The 24,641-nt window shown below is 38.2% G+C and overlaps 1 protein-coding gene across 1 annotated transcript in view; it reads left to right on the plus strand.

Moving 5' to 3' along the window:
- The window catches only part of DNAJC3 (DnaJ heat shock protein family (Hsp40) member C3), an 88,084-nt gene that overhangs the window by 37,195 nt on the left and 26,248 nt on the right, over window positions 1-24,641 (plus strand). The window contains exons 5-9 of the mRNA XM_059902850.1: window positions 13,748-13,900; window positions 15,820-16,001; window positions 16,449-16,568; window positions 21,258-21,363; window positions 21,447-21,567. Of these exons, the coding sequence (XP_059758833.1) occupies window positions 13,748-13,900; window positions 15,820-16,001; window positions 16,449-16,568; window positions 21,258-21,363; window positions 21,447-21,567 (682 nt within the window). The remainder of the gene's footprint in view (window positions 1-13,747; window positions 13,901-15,819; window positions 16,002-16,448; window positions 16,569-21,257; window positions 21,364-21,446; window positions 21,568-24,641) is intronic.

The raw sequence follows: 24,641 nt of genomic DNA on the forward strand, positions 1-24,641 counted from the left end.
GATAACCTCTAGGTCCATCCATGTGGCTGCAGATGGCATTATTTCATTCTTTTTATGGCTGAATAATATTCCATTGTGTGTGTGTGTGTGTGTGTGTGTGTGTGTGTGTGTGTGTGTGTGTATATGTATTTCTCCACACCACATTTTGTTTTTTTGTTTTTATAAAAATTTTTATTGCAGTATAGTTGCTTTACAGTGTTGTGTTTCTACTGTACAGCAAAGTGAATCAGCTATACATATACATATATCCCCTCTTTTTTGGATTTCCATCCCATTTAGGTCACCACAGAGCATTTAGTACAGTTCCCTGTGCTATACAGTAGGTTCTCATTAGTTATCTATTTTATTTTATTTATTTATTTTTAACATCTTTATTGAAGTATAATTGCTTTACAATGGTTTGTTAGTTTCTGCTGGATAACAAAGTGAATCAGCTATACATATACATACATCCCCATATCTCCTCCCTCTTGCGTCTCCCTCCCACCCTCCCTCTAGGTGGACACAAAGCACCCAGCTATGCGGCTGCTTCCCTTTAGCTATCTCTTTTACATTTGGTAGTGTATATATGTCCATGCCACTCTCTCTCTTCGTCCCAGCTTACCCTTCCCACTCCCCATGTCCTCAAGTCCATTCTCTATGTTCTGTGTCTTTATTCCTGTCCTGCCCCTAGGTTCTTCAGAATAATTTTTTTTTTTTTAAGATTCCATATATATGTGTTAGCGTATGGTATTTGTTTTTTCTCTTTCTGACTTACTTCACTCTGTACGACAGTCTCTAGATCCATCCACCTCACTACAAATAACTCAATTTTGTTTCCTTTTATGGCTGAGTAATAGTCCATTGTATATATGTGCCACATCTTCTTTATCCATTCATCTGTAGATGGACACTTAGGTTGCTTCCATGTCCTGGCTATTGTAAGTAGAGCTGCAGTGAACATTGTGGTACATGATTCTTTTTGAATGATGGTTTTCTCAGGGTATATGCCCAGTAGTGGGATTGCTGGGCTGTATGGTAGGTAGTTCTATTTTTAGTTTTTTTTTTTTTTATACATACATTTATTTATTTTTATTATTATTTTTTAACATCTTTATTGGAGTATAATTGCTTTACAATGGTGTGTTAGTTTCTGCTTTATAACAAAATGAATCAGTTATACATATATCCCCATATCTCTTCCCTCTTGTGTCTCCCTCCCTCCCACCCTCCCTATCCTACCCCTCTAGGTGGTCACAAAGCACAGAGCTGATCTCCCTGTGCTATGCAGCTGCCTTCCACTAGCTATCTATTTTACGTTTGATAGTGTATATATGTCCATGCCACTCTTTCACTTTGTCCCAGCTTACCCTTCCCCCTCCCCATATCCTCAAGTCCATTTTCTAGTAGGTCTGCGTCTTTATTCCCGTCTTGCCCCTAGGTTCTTCATGACCTTTTTTTTTTCTCTTAGATTCTATATATATGTGTTAGCATACGGTATTTGTTTTTCTCTTTCTGACTTACTTCACTCTGTATGACAGTCTCTAGGTCCATCCACCTCACTACAAATAACTCAATTTCCTTTCTTCTTATGGCTCAGTAATATTCCATTGTGTATATGTGCCACATCTTCTTTATCCACTCATCTGTTGATGGACACTAAGGTTGCTTCCATGACCTGGCTGTTGTAAATAGAGCTGCAGTGAACATTGTGGTACATGACTCTTTTTGAATTATGGTTTTCTCAGGGTATATGCCCCGTAGTGGGATTGCTGGGTTGTATGGTGGTTCTATTTTTAGATTTATAAGGAACCTCCATACTGTTCTCCATAGTGACTGTATCAATTGACATTCCCACCAACAGTGCAAGAGGGTTCCCTTTTCTCCACACCCTCTCCAGCATTTATTGTTTGTAGATTTTTTGATGATGGCCATTCTGACTGGTGTGAGGTGATACCTCATTGTAGTTTTGATTTGCATTTCTCTAATGATTAGTGATGTTGAGCATTCTTTCATGTGTTTGTTGGCCATCTGTGTATCTTCTTTGGAGAAATGTCTGTTTAAGTCTTCTGCCCATTTTTGGATTAGGTTGTTTGTTTTTTTGATATTGAGCTGCATGAGCTGCTTGTAAATTTTGGAGATTAATCCTTTGTCAGTTGCTTCATTTGCAAATATTTTCTCCCATTCTGAAGGTTGTCTTTTGGTCTTGTTTATGGTTTCCTTTGCTGTGCAAAAGCTTTTAAGTTTCATTAGGTACCATTTGTTTATTTTTCTTTTTATTTCCTTTTCTCTAGGAGGTGGGTCAAAAAGGATCTTGCTGTGATTTATGTCATAGAGTGTTCTGCCTATGTTTTCCTCTAAGAGTTTGATAGTGTCTGGCCTTACATTTAGGTCTTTAATCCATTTTGAGTTTATTTTTGTGTATGGTGTTAGGGAGTGTTGTAATTTCATTCTTTTACATGTAGCTGTCCAGTTTTCCCAGCACCACTTATTGAAGAGGCTGTCTTTTCTCCATTGTATATTCTTGCGTCCTTTATCAAAGATAAGTTGACCATATATGCGTGGGTTTATCTCTGGGCTTTCTATACTGTTCCATTGATCCATATTTCTGTTTTTGTGCCAGTACCATACTGTCTTGATTACTGTAGCTTTGTAGTATAGTCTGCAGTCTGGGAGCCTGATTCCTCCAGCTCCATTTTTCTTTCTCAAGATTGCTTTGGCTATTTGGCATCTTTTGTGTTTCCATACAAATTTTGCAATTTGTTGTTCTAGTTCTGTGAAAAATGCCATTGGTAGTTTGATAGGGATTGCATTGAATCTGTAGATTGCTTTGGGTAGTAGAGTCATTTTCACAATGTTGATTCTTCCAATCCAAGAACATGGTATATCTCTCCATCTATTTGTATCATCTTTAATTTCTTTCATCAGTGTCTTATAATTTTCTGCATACAGGTCTTTTGTCTCCTTAGGTAGCTTTATTCCTAGATATTTTATTCTTTTTGTTGCAGTGGTAAATGTGAGTGTTTCCTTAATTTCTCTTTCAGATTTTTCATCATTAGTGTATAGGAATGCAAGAGATTTCTGAGCATTAATTTTGTATCCTGCTACTTTCCCAGATTCATTGATTAGCTCTAGTAGTTTTCTGGTAGCATCTTTAGGATTCTCTATGTATAGTATAGTGTCATCTGCAAACAGTGACAGCTTTACTTCTTGTTTTCCGATTTGGATTCCTTTTATTTCTTTTTCTTCTCTGATTGCTGTTGCTAAAACTTCCAAAACTATGTTGTATAATAGTGGTGAGAGTGGGCAACCTTGTCTTGTTCCTGATCTTAGAGGAAATGGTTTCAGTTTTTCACCATTGAGAATGATGTTGGCTGTGGGTTTGTCATATATGGCCTTTATTATGTTGAGGTAAGTTCCCTCTATGCCTACTTTCTGGAGGGTTTTTATCATAAATGGGTGTTGAATTTTGTTGAAAGCTTTCTCTGCATCTGTTGAGATGATCATATGGTTTTTCTCCTTCAATTTGTTAATATGGTGTATCACATTGATTGATTTGCATATATTGAAGAATCCTTGCATTCCTGCGAATAAACCCCATTTGATCATGGTGTATGATCCTCTTAATGTGCTGTTGGCTTCTGTTTGCCAGTATTTTGTTGAGGATTTTTGCATCTGTGTTCATCAGTGATATTGGCCTGTAGTTTTCTTTCTTTGTGACATCTTTGTCTGGTTTTGGTATCAGGGTGATGGTGGCCTCGTAGAATGAGTTTGGGAGTGTTCCTCCCTCTGCTATATTTTGGAAGAGTTTGAGAAGGATAGGTGTTAGCTCTTCTCTAAATGTTTGATAGAATTCGCCTGTGAAGCCATCTGGTCCTGGGCTTTTGTTTGTTGGAAGATTTTTAATCACAGTTTCAATTTCAGTGCTTATGATTGGTCTGTTCATATTTTCTCTTTCTTCCTGGTTCAGTCTCGGAAAGTTGTACACTTCTAAGAATTTGTCCATTTCTTCGAGGTTGTCCATTTTATTGGCATATAGTTGCTTGTATTAAACTCTCATGATCCTTTGTATTTCTGCAGTGTCAGTTGTTACTTCTCCTTTTTCATTTCTAATTCTATTAATTTGAGTCTTTTCCCTATTTTTGTTGATGGGTCTGGCTAATGGTTTATCAATTTTGTTTATCTTCTCAAGGAACCAGATTTTAGTAGTATTGATCTTTGCTGTCGTTTCCTTTGTTTCTTTTTCACTTATTTCTGACCTGATGTTTATGACTTCTTTCCTTCTTCTAACTTTGGGGGCTTTTTGTTCTTCTTTCTCTAACTGCTTTAGGTGTAAGGTTAGGTTTTTTTATTTAAGACGTTTCTTGTTTCTTGAGACAGGATTGTATTACTATAAACTTCCCTCTTAGAACTGCTTTTGCTGCATCCCATAAGTTTTGGGTCGTGTTTTCATTGTCATTTGTTTCTAGGTATTTTTTGATTTCCTCTTTGATTTCTTCAGTGATCTCTTGGTTATTTAGTAGTGTATTGTTTAGCCTCCATGTGTTTGTATTTTTTACAAATTTTTTCCTGTAATTGATATCTAGTCTCATAGCGTTGTGGTCGGAAAAGATACTTGATACGATTCAGTTTTCTTAAATTTACCAAGGCTTGATCTGTGACCCAAGATATGATCTATCCTGGAGAATGTTCCATGAGCACTTGAGAAGAAAGTGTAATCTGCAGTTTTTGGATGGAATGTCCTATAAATATCAATTAAGTCCATCTTGTTTAATTTATCATTTAAGGCTTGTGTGTCCTTATATATTTTCATTTTGGATGATGTCCATTGATGAAAGTGGGGTGTTAAAGTTCCCTACTGTGATTTTGTTACTGTCGATTTCCCCTTTTATGGCTGTTAGCATGTGCTTTATATATTGACGTGCTCCTATGTTGGGCACATAAATATTTACAATTGTTGTATCTTCTTCTTGAATTGATCCCTTGATCATTATGTAGTGTCCTTCAGTGTCTCTTGTAATAGTCCTTATTTTAAAGTCTATTTTGTCTGATATGAGAATTGCTACTCCAGCTTTCTTTTGATTTCCATTTGCATGGAGTATCGTTTTCAGTCCCCTCACTTTCAGTCTGTATGTGTCCCTAGGTCTGAAGTGGGTCTCTTGTAGACAACGTATGTATGGGTCTTATTTTTGTATCCATTCAGCCAGTCTATGTCTTTTGGTTGGAGCATTTAATCCATTTACCTTTAAGGTGCTTATCAATATGTATGTTCCTTGTACCATTTTCTTAATTGTTTTGGGTTTGTTATTGTAAGTCTTTTCCTTCTCTTTTGTTTCCTGCCTAGGGAAATTCCTTTAGCATTTGCTGTAGAGCTGGTTTGGTGGTGCTGAATTCTCTTAGCTTTTGCTTATCTGTAAAGATTTTAATTTCTTCATCGAATCTGAATGAGATCCTTGCTGGGTAGAGTAATCTTTGCTGTAGGTTTTCCCCTTTCGTCACTTTAAATATGTCCTGCCACTCCCTTCTGGCTTGCAGAGTTTCTGCTGAAAGATCAGCTGTTAACCTTATGGGGATGCCCGTGTATGTTAATTGTTGCTTTTCCGTTGCTGCTTTTAATAATTTTTTGTGTGTTTAATGTTTTTTTTTAACAGATTATATTTTAAATTTATTTATTTATTTTATTTTTGGCTGTGTTGCATCTTCGTTTCTGTGCGAGGGCTTTCTCTAGTTGTGGCAAGCGGGGGCCACTCTTCATCGCGGTGCGTGGGCCTCTCACTATCGCGGCCTCTCTTGTTGCGGAGCACAGGCTCCAGACGCGCAGGCTCAGTAGTTGTGGCGCACGGGCTTAGTTGCTCCGCGGCATGTGGGATCTTCCCACACCAGGGCTCGAACCCGTGTCCCCTGCATTGGCAGGCAGATTCTCAACCACTGCGCCACCAGGGAAACCCTGTGTGTTTAATTTTTGATAGTTTGATTAATATGCGTCTTGGCGTGTTTCTCCTTGGATTTATCCTGTATGGGACTCTCTCACTTCCTGGACTTGATTGACTATTTCCTTACCCATATTAGGGAAATTTTCAACTATAATATCTTCAAATATTTTCTGAGTCCCTTTTTTTCCCCCCTTTTTCTTCTCGGACCCCTATAATTCGAATGTTGGTGTGTTTCATGTTGTCCCAGAGGTCTCTGATACTGTCCTCAATTCTTTTCGTTCTTTTGTCTTTATTCTGCTCTGTGGTAGTTATTTCCACTATTTTATCTTCCAGGTCACTCATCCGTTCTTCAGCCTCAGTTATTCTGCTATTGATTCCTTCTAGAGAATTTTTAGTTTCATTTGTTGTGTTGTTCATCATTGTTTGTTTGCTCTTTGGTTCTTCTAGGTCCTTGTTAAACATTTCTTGTATTTTCTCCTTTCTATTTCCAAGATTTTGAATTATCTTTACTGTCATTACTCTGAATTCTTTTTCAGGTAGATTGCCTATTTCCTCTTCATTTGTTTGGTCTGGTGGGTTTTTACCTTGCTCCTTCATCTGCTGTGTATTTCTCTGTCTTCTCATTTTGCTTAACTTACTGTGTTTGGGGTCTCCTTTTTGCAGGCTGCAGGTTTGTAGTTCCTGTTGTTTTTGGTGTCTGCTCCCAGTGGGTAAGGTTGGTTACCTTACCCAGTGGGTAAGGTTGGTTCAGTGGGTTGTGTAGGCTTTCTGGTGGAGGAGACTAGTGCCTGTGTTCTGGTGGATGAGGCTGGATCTTGTCTTTCCGGTGGGCAGGACCACGTCCAGTGGTGTGTTTTTTGGGGTGTCTGTGAACTTATGATTTTAGGCAGCCTCTCTGTTGATGGTTGGCTTGTGTTCCTGTCTTGCTAGTTGTTCAGCATAGGGTATCCAGCACTATAGCTTGCTGGTCGTTGAGTGGAGCTGGGTCTTAGCATTGAGATGGAGATGTCTGGGAGAGCTTTTGCCGTTTGGTATTACGTGGGATCGGGAGGTCTCTGGTGGACCAGTGTCCTGAACTCGGCTCTCCCACAGAGGCTCAGGCCTGACACCCGGCCAGAGCACCAAGACCCTGTCAGCCACACAGCTCAGAAGAAAAGGGGGAAAAAGAAAGAAAGAAAGAAAACAAATAAAATAAAGGTATTAAAATAGAAAAAAACTAATAAAAATTAAAACATAATAAAGTAATAAAAAAGAAGAAAGAGAGAAAGAATGAAGTGACCAACGAAACCAAAAAACAAATCCACCAAAGATAAGAAATGCTAAAAACTATACTAAAAAAAAACCAAACAACAACAACAAAAAATGGACAGTCAGAACCCTAGGACAAATGGCAAAAGCAAAGCTATACAGACGAAATCACACAAAGAAGCATACCCATACACACTCAGAAAAAGAGAAAAAGGAAAAATATATATATATTTAATATATATAAAAAAAGGAAGAGAGCAACCAAATCAATAAACATATCTACCAATGATAAGCTCTAAATACTAAACTAAGGTAAACATAAAACCAGAAACAAATTAGATGCAGAAAGCAAATCCCAAGTCTACAGTTGCTCCCAACGTCCACCACCTCAATTTTGGGATGATTTGTTGTTTATTCAGGTATTCTACAGGTGCAAGGTACGTCAAGTTGATTGTGGAGATTTAATCCACTGCTCCTGAGGCTGCTGGGAGAGATTTCCCTTTCTCTTCTTTGTTGACACAGCTCCTGGGGTTCAGCTTTGGATTTGGCCTTGCCTCTGCGTGTAGGTCGCCTGAGGGTGTTTGTTCCCCACCCAGACAGGATGGGGTTAAAGCAGCGGTTGATTAGGGGGCTCTGGCTCACTCAGGCTGAGGGGGGCAGGGAGGGGTACGGAATTCGGACCGAGCCTGCGGCGGCAGAGGCCGGCGTGACGTTGCAACAGCCTGAGGCGCGCCGTGTGTTCTCCCGGGGAAGTTGTCTCTGGATCATGGGACCCTGGCAGTGGCGGGCCGCACAGGCTACCAAGACCGGAGGTGTGGATAGTGACCTGTGCTTCATACAGGTTTCTTGGTGGCTGCAGCAGCAGCCTTAGCATTTCATGCCCGTCTCTGGTGTCCACGCTGATAACTGTGGCTCGCGCCCATCTCTAGAGCTCGTTTAGGCGGTGCTCTGAATCCCCTCTCCTTGTGCACCCTGAAACAATGGTGTCCTGCAGGTCCAGACTTTTTCCGGGACTCCCTCCCAGCTAGCTGTGGCGCACTAGCCCCCTTCAGGCTGTGTTCACGCAGCCAACCCTAGTCCTCTCCCTGGGATCTGACCTCCGAAGCCCGAGCCTCAGCTCCCAGCCCCCGCCCGTCCTGGCGGGTGAGCAGACAAGTCTCTCGGGCTGGTGAGTGCTGGTCGGCACCGATCCTCTGTGTGGGAATCTCTCTGCTTTGCCCTCTGCACCCCTGTTGCTGCGCTCTCCTCCGTGGCTCCGAAGCTTCCCCCCGCCCTCCCCCCGTCTCTGCCAATGAAGGGGCTTCGTAATGTGTGGAAACTTTTCCTCCTTCACAGCTCCCTCCCAGAGGTGCAGGTCCCGTCCCTATTCTTTTGTCTTTGTTTTTTCTTTTTTCTTTTGCCCTACCCAGGTACGTGGGGAGTTTCTTGCCTTTTGGGAAGTCTGAGGTCTTCTGCCAGCGTTCAGTAGGTGTTCTGTAGGTGTTCTGTAGGAGGTGTTCCACATGTAGGTGTAGTTTTGATGTATTTGTGGGGAAGAAGGTGATCTCCACGTCTTACTCCTCCACCATATTGAAGGTGCCCCCTAGTTATCTATTTTATACACAGTATCAATAGTGTATATATGTCAATCCCAGTTTGCCTTCACCCACCCCCTTCCCCCTTGGTATCCATACGTTTGTTCTCTATGTCTTTGTCTCTCTTTCTACTTTGTAAATAAGATCGTCTATACCAATTTTTTCAGATTCCACATATATGCATTAATATACGATATTCATTTTTTTCTTTCTGACTTACTTCACTCTGTAAGACAGTCTCTAGGTCCTTCCACGTCTCTACAAATGACCCAATTTCTTTCCTTTTTATGACTGAGTAATATTCTATTTTGTGTGTGTGTGTGTGTGTATCTATCTCCACACCACATCTTTTTTATCCATTCATCTGCTGAGGGACATTTAGGTTGCTTCCATTTCTTGGCTGTTATAAATAGTGCTGCTATGAATATTGGGGTGCATGTATCTTTTCGAGTCAGAGTTTTCTCTGGGTATATGCCCAGGAGTAGGATTGCAGGATCATATGATAACTCTGTTTTCAGTTTTTTAAGGAACCTCCATACTGTTCTCCATAGTGGGCTGCACCAATTTGCATTCCCACCAACTTTGTAGGAGGATTCCTTTTTCTCCACACCCTCTCTAGCATTTATTATTTGTAGACTTTTTAATCATGACCGTTCTGACTGGTGTGAAGTGATACCTTATTGTAGTTTTGATTTGCATTTCTTTAATAATTAGTGATGTTGAGCATCTTTTCATGTGCCTGTTGACCATCTGTATGTTTTCTTTGGAGAAATGTCTATTTAGGTCTTCTGCCCATTTTTCATTGAGTTGTTTGGTTTTTTTGATATTAAGCTCTATGAACTGTTTGTATATTTTGGAAATTACTACCTTGTCTGTAGCATCATTTGCAAATATTTTCCTCCAATCTGCTAGTTGTCTTTTCATTTTGTTTGTGGTTTCCTTTGCTGTGCAAAAGCTTTTAAGTTTAATTAAGTTCCTTTTGTTTATTTTTGTTTTTATTACCATTACTCTGGGAGATGGATCCAAAAAGTATTGCTGCAATTTATGTCAAAGAGTGTTTTGCCTCCGTTTTCCTCCAGGAGTTTTATAGTATCCGGTCTCACATTTAGGTCTTTAATCCATTTTGAGTTTATTTTTGTATTTGGTGTTAGAGAATGTTCTAATTTCAGTCTTTTACATGTAGCTGTCCAGTTTCCCCAGCACCACTTATTGAAGAGGCTGTCTTTTCTCCATTGTATATTCTTGCCTCCTTTGTTGTAGATTAATTGACCATAAGTGCATGGGTTTATTTCTCGGCTTTCTATCTTGTTCCATTGATCTATATTTCTGTTTTTTGTGCCAGTACCATACTGTTTTAATTACTGTAGCTTTGTAGTATAGTCCAAAGTTAGGGAGTGTGATTCCTCCAGCTCTGTTCTCTTTCAAGATTGTTTTGGTTATGCGAGGTTTTTTGTGTTTCTATACAAATTAAAAAAATTTTTGTTCTAGTTCTGTGAAAAATGCCATTGGTAATTTGATAGGGATTGCATTGAATCTGTAGATTGCCTTGGGTTCTATGGTTGTTTTAACAGTGTTAATTCTTCCAATCCAAGAACATGGTATATATTTCCATCTACGTCATCTTCAGTTTCTCTCATTAACATCTTACAGTTTTCAGAGTACAGGTCTGTTGCCTCTTTAGGTAGGTTTATTCCTAGATACTTTATTCTTTTTGATGTGATAGTTAATGGGATTGTTTCCTTAATTTCTGTTTCTGATATTTCATTGCTAGTATATAGAAATTCAACAGATTTATTTTTATTAATTTTGTATCCAGCAACTTTACCGAATTGATTGATGAGCTTTAGTAGTTTTCTGGCAGCATCTGTAGGATTTTCTATGTATAGCCTCATGTCATCTGCAAACAGTGACAGTTTTACTTTTTCTTTTCCAATTTGGATTCCTTTTATTTGTTTTTCTTCTCTGATTGCTGTGGGTAGGACTTGAATAAAAGTGGTGAGAGTGGACATCCTTGTCTTGTTCCTGATCTTAGAGGAAATGCTTTCAGCTTTTCACCATTGCATGTGATGTTGGCTGTGGGTTTGTCATGTGTGACCTTTATTATGTTGAGGTATATTCCCTCTATGCCCACTTTCTGAAGAGTTTTTTGTTAATCACAAGTGGATGTTGAATTTTATCAAAAGTCTTTTCTGTATCTATTGAGATGATCATATAGTTTTTATTCTTTAACTTGTCAATGTGTGATATATTGTGTTGATTTGCAGATGTTGAAAACTCCTTGCATCCCTGCAATAAACCCCACTTGATCATGGTGTATGAGCCTTTCAGTGTGTTGCTGGAGTCAGTTTCCTAGCATTTTGTGGATGATTTTTGCATCTGTGTTCATTATTATGATTTTTTCTCCAAAAGATAGTGACCACGGTAAATAAGAAATAAAGTACTGTTACAGATAGAGGTTTGGCTGAGAGAGTCAGAAATGTAAAGCACCAAAGAAAAGAAGGGATATCAAGAAACATGACAAAAGGAGGGAGGGAAATATCAGCAGGGTTCACTCTCCACGTGTAAGTATCCTGGAACGTGAGAGGGCAATTGGGAGGAGTCAGCAACCTTGGGATAAGAGTGAAAAGCTTCATCTCACTTAACCCTCTTTGAAACTCTCCTGAGTTGTATGTCCTTAGTTTGTTCCTCAGACTCCTTTCGTACCTCCTTGGAAGAATCTCCCCCTCTTCTCCTTTTCCCTCCCAGCCCCAAAGAAGCCCAGATGACCAGGGCTCACTCCTTCTTTCCCATTCCCATTATTTGACCATGGAGTGAGGCTGAGCCCTCCATCCTCACCCTCGAGGTTTAGGGCCTTCTCCTCCCTCACCTTCCTACAAGAAAGAGTGTGTTGAAGAGACTAGACTGTAAAAGTTTGGGAGAGAAAAGATGCAAATTCCATCCAGAAGAGGCAGTCTCTAATACATTCTGTCCAAAAGGGGGCAGTAGTGTACATATAGGAAACAAGTTACCAATATATATGCCCCCCTCTATGTCCACTGCAGCATTATTTACAATAGCCAAGCTATGGAAACAACCTAAGTGTCCATTGATGGATGAACAAATAAAGAAGATGTAGTATGTATATGCAGTGGAATACTATTCAACTATAAAAAAAGAAATCCTCCCATTTGTGACAATGTGGATGGATCTTGAGTGTATTAGGCTAAGTAAAATAAATCAGATGGAGAAAGACAAATACTGTATGATTTCACTCATATGTGGAATCTAAAAAAACAAACGAACAAACAAAATGAAATTTATTCATAGTTGCAGAGACTAGATTAGTGGTTACTGGAGGGGAAGGGGGTTGGGAGTTGGGTATAATGGGTGAAGGGGGTCAGCTGTATAATGATGAATGGTAACTAGACTTGTGGGAGTGATCACTTTGTAGTGTATACAGATGTTGAATTATAATGCTGGATACCTGACATATCATCGTCGTCATCATCATCATCGAGGAAACAAGTTATCACTAAACATCTACTTTTACCCAGACCAAAGTGACAGCACATATACACTGATACTCCTTCCAGTGTGGTTTATTAGAAGTATTCAAGACTATCCCGAGGATGATAAAACAAAGACAAGCCTTCCATAGCCCAAAGTAGCTTCCTTCAACTTGTAAATTCAGTCATGCAGGGAAAATCCTCCTCCTTAGTGAGCTAAGGTTACCACTTCCCAGTTACCTATGAATGCATGGAGTCCTAGCCATTCCTTAAAAGCCAAAGATTAAACAGACAGAAAACAATACCTAAAGTATCCAAAAGACAAAATGGAGAAATACAGTCCCTTTACCAAGAGTTAATATTTTTAAGTTTTCTCATTCGGAGTATCCTCTCCTACCAGGTAGCTAGTTGGGGGTGTTTTTAAAACATGAGTCCACTGAAGGGGAAGCAGTGTGATCGGTCAACTGAAGGGGAGGTATTTCTAGAAATAACCTACTGGTGTCTGTACTTCACCCAAAAGGGGAACCCATTAACTACAATTCCCATCTTGGTAGGAATATTAGATTTCAGGAATTATTACATATAAACTGTAATCTTAAAGAAAAATCTTTCCAAAAAATCAGTAGCTTTTTAATGTAGGCACCCAATTTTTCTGTGCCATTAAGCTTAAGATTTTTCCATGTGGAGGAAGAAATTGTTAAGAGTTGACTGTGCGTATGAGGCCAGCCTGGGGGCAGGAATGAACTGTAAGCAGACACAAGGGATCTTACTGAGGCGGTAGGAACGGTCTAAAACTGTGGTAATGGTCGCATACTTTGTAAGTTTATTAAAAGTCATGGAATTGCACACTCAAATGAGTGAATTTTATGGTATATAAAGTATACCTTGATAAAGATGTTTAAAAAAAGAGACAACGTGTAAACCTCCTAAAACCATGTCATAAGCCTTTTTAATAAGATGTTACTCTCTTATTTTTCCCTGTAAAGTCTTCCTTTCTTATTATACCTCAAACCCTCTGGTATCAAATCTTTTTTATCTTATAACCCCTAAAAAACTGCCCTTTCCTTCAGTTTCCCTATGCTTTTCATTATTGTGATAAAATTATTTTATACTTAAAACTAAATACTTAAGAAATATAACTAGAAGGCGCAAAACACATAAAACTCAAGTTTTTCTGCAGAGCTATATGTAACAAAGTGAGAAAGGTGCTTTCCTTCGTTCTTCTCTACCTTTCCACATTCCTAAATATATTTGCTTCCAGGGAAGTTTTGGCGACCCAGCTCTTTTGACTCTAGCTCCACTGCTTGCTCTCGCGCACCGTATCGGTGGGAATAAGGATGCCTTCGCTGCTGCTTCCCACAGCGATCAGCACTGGGGGACAAGTCACTGGAGAAGCCAGTTGTGCCAGTGTCTCCTTACCCCTTCCCCCCGATGAACTGGAGTGTTTGGAAGGGTCAGATCATTGTATATTATGGGTATTACACTCAAGAGATTAAAAACCCTGTTTAATTTCTTCTTATTGTTATAGCTCAAATCAAATCCAAGTGAAAATGAAGAAAAAGAAGCCCAGTCCCAACTTATCAAATCTGATGAAATGCAGCGTTTGCGTTCACAAGCACTTGATGCTTTTGAAAGCTCAGATTATATTGCTGCTATAACCTTCCTTGATAAGATTTTAGAGGTAAGTTTTTTTTTGCTCTTGCAGCTGACATGCCTAACACTTAACTGCTTTTTACTATAAGGTATGTGTATATACTTTGACATGTTATATACCACAAAAAACTTAGATAGCATAAAATCAGATTGACCCTGGGGTTTTCAGCTCTTAATTGAAAGATGGTGTTTATACAGAACAAAATTTGGGACTGAAATTTTCAGTAAATATACTGAAGGTGCTACGGAGTGGGAGTTGCCTATCTTTATACATTGCCTGCTTTGCTGTTTTTGTTTGATTTTGCATTTTTGGGTGGCAGGGCAAGAAAACTCTAGAGGTTAGTTAATGGGGTAAAAGATGAAAGAGTTGATTGAAGAAAAAGGAAAAATGATGTTTGAGAGGAAAGATGAGTGTTTAGAGTGAGAAGTTTCTAGGGAAGAAGGCAGATGAAGAGTTGATAGGATCCAGAGGGTTCTAGATAGGGAAATCTAAATCTGCCTCAGCAAGGACTTAATGACAAAGGATGTAATGGTTTCAGAAGGAAGTCTAAAAGAATATTCAAATGGAAGCAGTCATAATTCATATTGATTTATCATTTTCATAGCACTTTGTATAGTCTAATCTTGGCAATAAACTCGTGATGTATATAGAATGGCCAGTTTTTGATAGTTTTATAGAGGAAATCGTGTGGTGTGGTCCAGTGGAATTCACGGTTTACTAAATTATTTTGTTAATGCTGTATCAAGGAAATACAAAGTTACGATTTTTACCTTCCAGTAATTAGACTATCCATCTTGACCTAGCTTGTTGTATTTAGTTTATATACAATGTTGATTTTGATATCTTACTCTATGTGAAAAGTTGACATGACTTTAATACAGCTCTAAGAAATATATAAAGATACTTACACAGGTCTTATTGGTGAGCATTTGGGTTTACATTTTGAAGAATACTAGTGGTTTACCAAACATTGTCAACTTTTTGATAAAATGGAAACAGTGAAGCTTCAGCCTTCTCACATTGTTTTTCTCTTTATTTTTGTGATATGAGGATTTAATTTCAAGGAGGTAACATTTTGTAAAAGATCATTTAATATAGTTACTGGTAGAATAAAAATATTTTGTGAATTTAGAGTCTAGATTTTATTTTTTGAGACTAGAAATTAGAATTGTTAAGTACAAAACTCCAGTTAGAAAATAATCTCTTCAAAATCAAATACGGTAGGGCTTCCCTGGTGGCACAGTGGTTAAGAATCCACCTGCCAATGCAGGGGACACGGGTTTGAGCCCTGGTCTGGGAAGATCCCACATGCCACGGAGCAGCTGAGCCCATGTGCAACTGCTGAGCCTGCGCTCTAGGGCCCGCGAGCCACAACTACTGAGCCCGCGAGCCACAACTACTGAAGCCCACGTGCCTAGAGCCCGTGCTTCGCAACAGGAGAGGAGAGGCCACCGCGATGAGAAGTCTGCACACCGCAGCGAAGAGTGGTCCCGCTCGCTGCAACTAGAGAAAAGCCCATGCGCAGCAACAAAGACCCAATACAGCCAAAAATAAAAAATTAAATAAAATAAATAAATGTATATTAAAATAAATCAAATATACTTCACTGGGAACCACCTTCTAATAGTAAATACCATGTTTTCTTACTTTCAGTGTTTTAGAATTATATAACTGAAAGGGGTAGGAAAAGGGCCTTGTTAGTATATACATCCCTTACCCCATTGGAATTTATTTAAGACATCTTTGGAGAAATTATTTTGTCACATCTCATTATTTTTGTCACATCTAAATTGTATCAGACTTTTTAATATTACTTACAATATAGAAGTCATCACATTAACTGAGGATGTTTTATGTTGATAAATATGTAGATAAAATATGTCGGGTGCAAGTATGAATGTGCATAATTTACTGTTTCTTTAAGTCTAGTTCTTTTGTTTCTCAAGGTTTGTGTTTGGGATGCAGAACTACGGGAACTTCGAGCTGAATGTTTTATAAAAGAAGGGGAACCTAGGAAAGCGATAAGTGACTTAAAAGCTGCTTCAAAATTGAAGAATGATAATACTGAGGCATTCTATAAAATCAGCACACTGTACTATGAGCTAGGAGACCATGAACTGTCTCTCAGGTCAGTTCTAGTAACGTACACATCTCCTCATGTTTTTATTGTTTGCAGTAAGAGAATACTCCCATTTTCTTTTTAAATTTAAATTAATAAAATTATGGTTAAGACTTTTTTATATATCTATAATTTTGTGTTATCTCTAAGTTATTCTGCTTCCACATTAGTTCTTTTCATGAAGTATGCTTAGTAAAATAAATAGGAGGGTATTACATTTGCAGAAGCAAAATAGTGTTTGTTATATATCTCTACTTAAGTCGTTTGAATTTGAATTAATAAATGTGTGTGCATAATACAATGTCGTATGTAACAGTGTATGATAAATTATTGTCAGTATATTTTAATTGTTACAGACAAAAAATACCTTTTGTTGTGATTTCTATATTTAGTATGAAAAACCATTTATTGATTATTGTGACTTGGAGTATTTTCCTTTTTTTAATACATGAACAGTGAAGTTCGTGAATGTCTTAAACTTGACCAGGATCATAAAAGGTGTTTTGCACACTATAAACAAGTCAAGAAACTTAATAAGCTGATTAAGTCAGCTGAAGAGCTCATCAAAGAAGGCAGGTAAGACTGTGCTTGTGTAGAGGATCTCACCTTCCCTCATATGTCTGGTTGTGGCCGCAAAAGAACAACTGAACTGCTTGCTCTTACTCCTTGCTGTTGAGGGTGGAGTATCTTAGATGGCATTGGGCCTTAGCAAAACTACCACAATTGTACACTTTTTGAATAAGGCAGAATATAAATAGTGGTAACTGCGTAGTATTTTTTTTTATTTGTTTATTTACAATTTATTTGTTTGTTTATTTTTGGCTGCATTGGGTCTTCGTTGATGCGTGCGGGCTTTCTCTAGTTGCAGCCAGTGGGGTTGTTGCAGTGCGTGGGCTTCTCATTACGGTGGCTTCTCTTGTTGCAGAGCACGGGCTCTAGGTGCGCGGCCTCAGTAGTTGTGGCACGTGGACTTAGTTGCTCCACGGCATGTGGGATCTTCCTGAACCAGGGCTCGAACCCGTGTCCCCTGCACTGGCAGGTGGATTCTTAACCACTGTGCCGCCAGGGAAGTCCCTGCATAGTATTCTTACCAGCAGATTTATTTTATATTTCACCAACTATTTACTGAATTTCTCCTGTATCAGGCACTGACTATGTACTGAGGGGTGCAGAAATGAATATGACTCGTAGTGTTTGGTCTTAAGACGCTGGTAGTTCAGTGTGGGAGACAGGCACATAAATTGATTATTAAAAGGTAATATATAGCTAGAGCGATAGCGATGTATACAGAGTATGCAGACATTTCCTCTCAGTACAGGATTCTGGGTTAACAGTTCTTTTGTTACAGCAGCTGAAAAATATTGTGCCGTTTCTTTCTGGCTTCCATGGTTCCTGATGAGAAATCCATTGTCATTCTAATTTTTTTTTTCCCTAAAGATAAGGAGTTATTTTCCTCTGACTGCTTTCCAGATTATTTCCTTGTCTTTAGTTTTCAGAAGTTTAATTATGATATATCTCAGCATGGATTTCTTTGTGTTTATCCTGTTTGACGTATCCTTAGCTTCTAGAATATGTAGGTTTATGTCTCTTGTCAAATTTTGGGAAGTTTCCAGCCATTATTTCTGGGAATACTTTTTCAGCCCTGCCCTCTCTCTGTTTTCCTTCTTAGACTCTGATTAACATAAATGTTAGAGTTTTTGTTTTAGCCCTACAGTCCCTGAGGCTCTGTTTATTTTTCTTTTTCAGTTTGTTTTCTCTGTTGTTCAGATTTGGTAATTTCTATTGTTCCAATTCACTGATTCTTTTCTCTGTCCCCTACATTCTGCTCTTGAGCACATGTGGTGAGCAATTTATTTCAGTTTTTATACTTTTCAGTTCTAAAAGTTCTATTTGGAATGTTTATATCTTCTATTTCTTTGCTGAGACTTTCCATTTCTTTGCTGAGGCATTCTATTTTTTCATTTGCTTTAAACATGTTTGTTAATTGCTGCTTTTTTCATGGCTGCTTTAACATCTCTGTCCTCTTGGTGTTGGTTTGAGATTTTCCTGTTTCTTGGTATGATGATTAGTTTTTAATTGAAACCTGGATATGTTCATTTTATAAGATACTGTTTTTTATTTAAATCTTCTTTTTTGGGTGGCTTTTTCTGACATTGTTCCAGCAAAGTGAGCATGAGGGGCTGGGGGGTTTGCACCACCTCGTTAACTGCCAGATTGAGGTAGAAGTTTCCCACTTGGCCTTCATTGCTATTCGAGGTGTGGGATTCTCACTACTGCGTGGTGTGGGTAGGAGTTCTGGGGACTCAATTCTGGCTCCCAAAGTGGCATTCTCCGACGCCACCTTGGCTGGGTGTGGACACACCTCATTACCAGGGAAGAAGTCTAGGCTCTCCAGTTGACCTGCTGATATTGGTGGGGGTGGGACCGTAATTTTCTTATCGCCCCCTTTCTGAGTCTTTTCATATTAAAAAAAAAGTACATATAATGTCCAGGGTATTTACACAGGTATCTAGCTAGAAGAATTGGGGAAGGTACATCTACTCCACCTTTCCAGAAGCTACCTTTTTTTTTAAAGTGAAGTGCAGTATTTTCTAATTGAGCTTTTAATTTCTAATTGTAGTTTCGCACGTAGTTTTAAGAAATAGAGCGAGGTCTCGCATACTCTGTATAGTTTCCTACAATTGTACCATCTTGGAAATCTCTAGAACAGTAATCCCAACTAGGATTTTGACATTGATGTCTAGCTTTTGCTTTAAGTTTTGTATTTAAACCTGTATTTTAGTACAGTGGCATTTAAATTTGAAGATTGCAGCGCTTTGGGAATAATGTGCCACAATGGAATGTAAATATAGCTTGCACTGGGTGGGCCAAAAAGTGCCTTCGGTTTTTTAACTAAAAAGACACATTTTTCATTTTCACCACGAACTTTATTGAACAATGTATTCACCCTTTTGTTCCACTACCTTCTGCCATTTTTCAGGCAACGTCATAATTCCATCTACCAAAAACTTTTTATCTTTTTGAGCAAAGAACTGTTCCAGGTGCCTTTTACAGTCTTCCAGGGAATTGAAATTTTTTCTGTTAACAGAATTTTGTAAAGACTGGAATAAATGAAAATCTGAAGGTACAATGTCTGGTGAATATGGCAGATGAATCAGGACTTCCCAGCCAAGCTGTAACAGTTTTTGTCTGGGCATCAAAGAAACATGTGGTCTTGTGTTATCCTGATGGAAGATTATGCGTTTTCTGTTGATTAATTCTGGATGCTTTTCGTCGAGTGCTGCTTTCATTTGGTCTAATTGGGAGCAGTACTTGTTGGAATTAATCGTTTGGTTTTCCACAAGGAGCTCATAATAGAGGACTCCCTTCCAATCCCACCGTATACACATCACCTTCTTTGGATGAAGACTGGCCTTTGGTGTGGTTGGTGGTGGTTCATTTTGCTTGTCCCACGATCTCTTCTGTTCTACATTGTTGTACAGTATCCACTTTTCATCGCCCATCACAATTTGTTTTAAAAACAGAACGTTTTCATTATGTTTCAGTTGAGAATTGCAAGTGGAAATATGGTCAAGAAGGTTTTTTTCGCTTAACTTATGTGGAACCAAAACATCAAAGTGATTCACATAACCAAACTGGCGCAAATGATTTTCAACACTTGATTTGGATATTTTGAGTATGCTGGCTATCTCCCGCATGGTATAATGTTGATTGTTCTCAGTTACTGTTTCTATTTGATCGCTATCAACTTCAACTGGTCTACCCGACCGTGGAGCATCATCCAGTGAGAAATCCCCAGGATGAAACTTCTCAAACCACGTTTGACATGTTTAGTCAGTCACAGCACCTTCTCCATACACTGCATAAATCTTTTTGTGCATTTCAGTTGCATTTTTACCTTTCTTGAAATAATAAAGCATAATATGCTGAAAATGTTGCTTTTTTTCTTCCATCTTCAACATTAAAATGGCTACACAAAAATTCACCAATTTTGATCTTTTTTTAAATGTACACTGATATGACAGCTGTCACATACAAGCTAACATAATTGTTTCGAATGAAGTTAAAGACAACTAAGTGCTACTAGAGCCATCTTATGGAAAAAACTGAACGAACCTTTTGGCCAACCCAGCAGTTTGCCATTAATGAGGAAAGTAACAGTGCGTAACATGACTAGTACTTTCCACCAGTTTAAAAAAATGCTGAAGTAGCTTTTATTGTTCTTAGAAAGCTAGTAATGTTGGGAATTTAAGCAGGTTTCTTCTCCACGGAGCAGCTAAGCCCATGCGCCACAACTACTGAGCCTGCGTGCCACAACTCCTGAAGCCTGTGCGCCTAGAGCCCATGCTCCTCAACAAGAGAAGCCACAGCAATAAGCCCGCGCACCACAACGAAGAGTAGCCCCCGCTCGCCGCAACTAGAGAAAAGCCCGCGCGCAGCAACGAAGACTCAATGCAGCCAAAAATAAATAAAATTAAAAAAAAAAAAGGTTACCTACTGTATGATTACATTTATATAGCATTCATGAAATACAATTATAGAGATGGTAAACAGATTAGAAATTGCTAAGGGTTAGGGAGCAGGATGATGTGTAACTATAAAGGGATGGCATGAAGAAACCTTATAGAGGTGGAATAGTTCTGTGTCTTCATTGTGGTGATGGTTACACGAATCTACACATGTGATAAAACTATATAAAACTACATATACTCACACATACACATACATATACACACACAACTAAGTGAATAGAAAACTGTTGACATCTCTAAAAAAAAAAAAAAGGTTTCTTCTGCAAGGAATTACAATGTACTTAGATTTGAATATTGATATTTGTTATATAAAATAACATGTAATGGACTCTGTTATTTCATCAAAGCGTGTAGTAACCAAGAAATAAAACCTGATCTCTGTTTTGCTGAAAGTGCTTTGTATAGTCAGACTTTAACAAAGTCTTTTCCTCAGTTTCAAAATCATGAGCACTTTTCTGTAGAGAATTCATCATTTGATTTGATGGGTACTCACAGGTGTGCTTTGATTTATCCATATACATTTTCTGTGGTCATGTGTTTTATCTCCCAACTCTTAATTGCAGAGAGAACCTTCCTTACTACTGTAGATTAATAAGGTAGAAGCAGTCTTTGAAGGGATGTGCTCATTCAGGTCAATTGATTAAATAACATATAGTGAAGAGTAGAGGGTCCTTTCTTTAGCTCTGGAAATAGAATTTCATTTTTTACTCATCATGATTTGCTCACTTAACAGATACACAGATGCAACCAGCAAATATGAATCTGTCATGAAAACAGAGCCAAGTGTTTCTGAATATACAGTTCGTTCAAAAGAAAGGATTTGCCACTGCTTTTCTAAGGTAACTGTTGACTCACTCCCAGAATTGTGAAAACTTGACATGTGGAAAACAACCATAAATTCTTTTCTCACACTTACTTTTAGGATGAGAAGCCTGTTGAAGCTATTCGAGTGTGTTCGGAAGTTTTACAGATGGAACCTGACAATGTGAACGCTTTGAAAGACCGAGCAGAGGCCTATTTAATAGAAGAAATGTACGATGAAGGTAAATCTTTAAGGAATTTGATTTGCGATACCTAAAAGTTGTTATATGTGCAGTTAGCACCTGTTTAACATCCTTTTGTTTAGAACAAGTTTACCAGAGTACCTGGAAATGTTGGCAATTTTAGAAAAATGGCAGAGAACCTGAAAATTATTCTTTCTTGGTGGAACATGAAAACTATACCATATAAGGAAAGAGTTCTGCTGTTGACACCAGTACAGTGGAATATAAAGATAAAAATTTTAACTTTCTTTGTTGTAGACAAGTTAGAAAAGATAAATAACAAGATAAAAAATTTAAATTATAGATCTCATATCATCCAGAGGTAATCACTGCTTGTTTTGGATTTACACCTTTCAGATTTTTATCTATGCATATATATGAGTGTGTATTTTATGCATACATATACATAGTCTATGCATGTACGCAGTATACATATTCTACCTACAGCAGACATACATGTGACATATATGCCTAAATATAAAATGATTCTCTGTGACCCCTAAGCTGTTTAGTAAATATTAGGATACCTGCTTACCCAACTTTGTTCAAGTTGAAGTAACAGAGAGAGATTCCTGCTAGATGTTGTAAGGACCTTGAATAAAGGCAGTGCCCTATTTTTGGAAGGTAACTAAGGCAGATACAGTAAATGTATAGAATCCTTTCATATATATATATATATATATTTTTTTTCCCCTTTCATATATTCTGTTTTGTGGTCTTTTTCATGTGACATTATGCTATAAACATTTAAATGAGATGATTTTTAAAAGAAGTGAGCCTTAGAACCCTTAATGAAAAGTTTTTGTTTCAAATCAAGTAAAGTATTTTATTTTATTTATTTATTTTTAACGTCTTTATTGGAGTATAATTACTTTACAATGGTGTGTTAGTTTCTGCTTTATAACAAAGTGAATCAGCTATACATATACATATATCCCCATATCTCCTCCCCCTTGCATCTCCCTCCCATCCTCCCTATCCTACCACTCGAGGTGGTCACAAAGCACCGAGCTGATCTCAATGTGCTATGCAGCTGCTTCCCACTGGCTAGCTATTTTACATTTGGTAGTGTATATATGTCCATGCCCCTCTCTCACTTCGTCCCAGCTTACCCTTCCCCCTCCCCATGTCCTCAAGTCCATTCACTATGTCTGCGTCTTTATTCCTGTCCTGCCCCTAGGTTCTTCAGAACTATTTTGGTTTTTTTTTAGATTTCCATATATATGTGTTAGCATACGGTATTTGTTTTTCTCTGTCTGACTTACTTCACTCTGTATGACAGTCTCTAGGTCCATCCACCTCACTACAAATAACTCAATTTCATTTCTTTCTATGGCTGAGTAATATTCCATTGTATATATGTGCCACATCTTCTTTATCCATTCATCTGTCAATGGACACTTAGGTTGCCTCCAAGTTCTGGCTATTGTAAATAGTGCTACAGTGAACATTGTGGTACATGACTCTTTTTGAATTATGGTTTTCTCAGGGTATATGCCCAGTAGTAGGATTGCTGGGTCGCATGGTAGTTCTATTTTTAGTTTTTTTAAGGAACCTCCATACTGTTCTCCATAGTGGCTGTATCAATTTACATTCCCACACCAACAGTGCAAGAGGGTTCCCTTTTCTCCACACCCTCTCCAGCATTTATTGTTTGTAGATTTTTTGATGATGGCCATTCTGAGTGGTGTGAGGTGATACCTCACTGTAGTTTTGATTTTCATTTCTCTAATGATTAGTGATGTTGAGCATCCTTTCATGTGTTTGTTGGCAATCTGTATATCTTCTTTGGAGAAATGTCTGTTTAGGTCTTCTGCCCATTTTTGGATTAGGTTGTTTGTTTTTTTTTGATATTGAGCTGCATGAGCTGCTTATAAATTTTGGAGATTAATCCTCTGTCAGTTGCTTCATTTGCAAATATTTTCTCCCATCCTGAGGGTTGTCTTTTCGTCCTGTTTATGGTTTCCTTTGCTGTGCAAAAACTTTTAAGTTTCATTAGGTTCCATTTGTCTATTTTTGTTTTTTTTCTATTTTTCTAGGAGGTGGGTCAAAAAGGATCTTGCTGTGATTTATGTCATAGAGTGTTCTGCCTATGTTTTCCTCTAAGAGTTTGATAGTGTCTGGCCTTACATTTAGGTCTTTAATCCATTTTGAGTTTATTTTTGTGTATGGTGTTAGGGAGTGTTCTAATTTCATTCTTTTACATGTAGCTGTCCAGTTTTCCCAGCACCACTTATTGAAGAGGCTATCTTTTCTCCATTGTATATTCTTGTGTCCTTTATCAAAGATAAGGTGACCGTATGTGCGTGGGTTTATCTCTGGGCTTTCTATCCTGTTCCATTGATCCATATTTCTGTTTTTGTGCCAGTACCATACTGTCTTGATTACTGTAGCTTTGTAGTATAGTCTGCAGTCTGGGAGCCTGATTCCTCCAGCTCCATTTTTCTTTCTCAAGATTGCTTTGGCTCTTTGGCGTCTTTTGTGTTTCCATACAAATTGTGCAATTTTTTGTTCTAGGTCTGTGAAAAATGCCATTGGTAGTTTGATAATGATTGCATTGAATCTGTAGATTGCTTTGGGTAGTCTAGTCATTTTCAGAATGTTGATTCTTCCAGTCCAAGAACATGGTATATCTCTCCATCTGTTTGTATCATCTTTAATTTCTTTCATCAGTGTCTTATAATTTTCTGCATACAGGTCTTTTGTCTCCTTAGGTAGCTTTATTCCTAGGTATTTTATTCTTTTTGTTGCAGTGGTAAATGGGAGTGTTTCCTTAATTTCTCTTTCAGATTTTTCATCATTAGTGTATAGGAATGCAAGAGATTTCTGTGCATTAATTTTGTATCCTGCTACTTTACCAAATTCATTGATTAGCTCTAGTAGTTTTCTGGTAGCATCTTTAGGATTCTCTGTGTATAGTATCATGTCATCTGCAAACAGTGACAGCTTTACTTCTTTTCCAATTTGGATTCCTTTTATTTCTTTTTCTTCTCAGATTGCTGTGGCTAAAACTTCCAAAACTATGTTGAATAATAGTGGTGAGACTGGACAACCTTGTCTTGTTCCTGATCTTA

Source organism: Balaenoptera ricei, chromosome 18 (genome assembly GCF_028023285.1).
Source record: "Balaenoptera ricei isolate mBalRic1 chromosome 18, mBalRic1.hap2, whole genome shotgun sequence".
Classification (NCBI taxonomy): domain Eukaryota; kingdom Metazoa; phylum Chordata; class Mammalia; order Artiodactyla; family Balaenopteridae; genus Balaenoptera; species Balaenoptera ricei.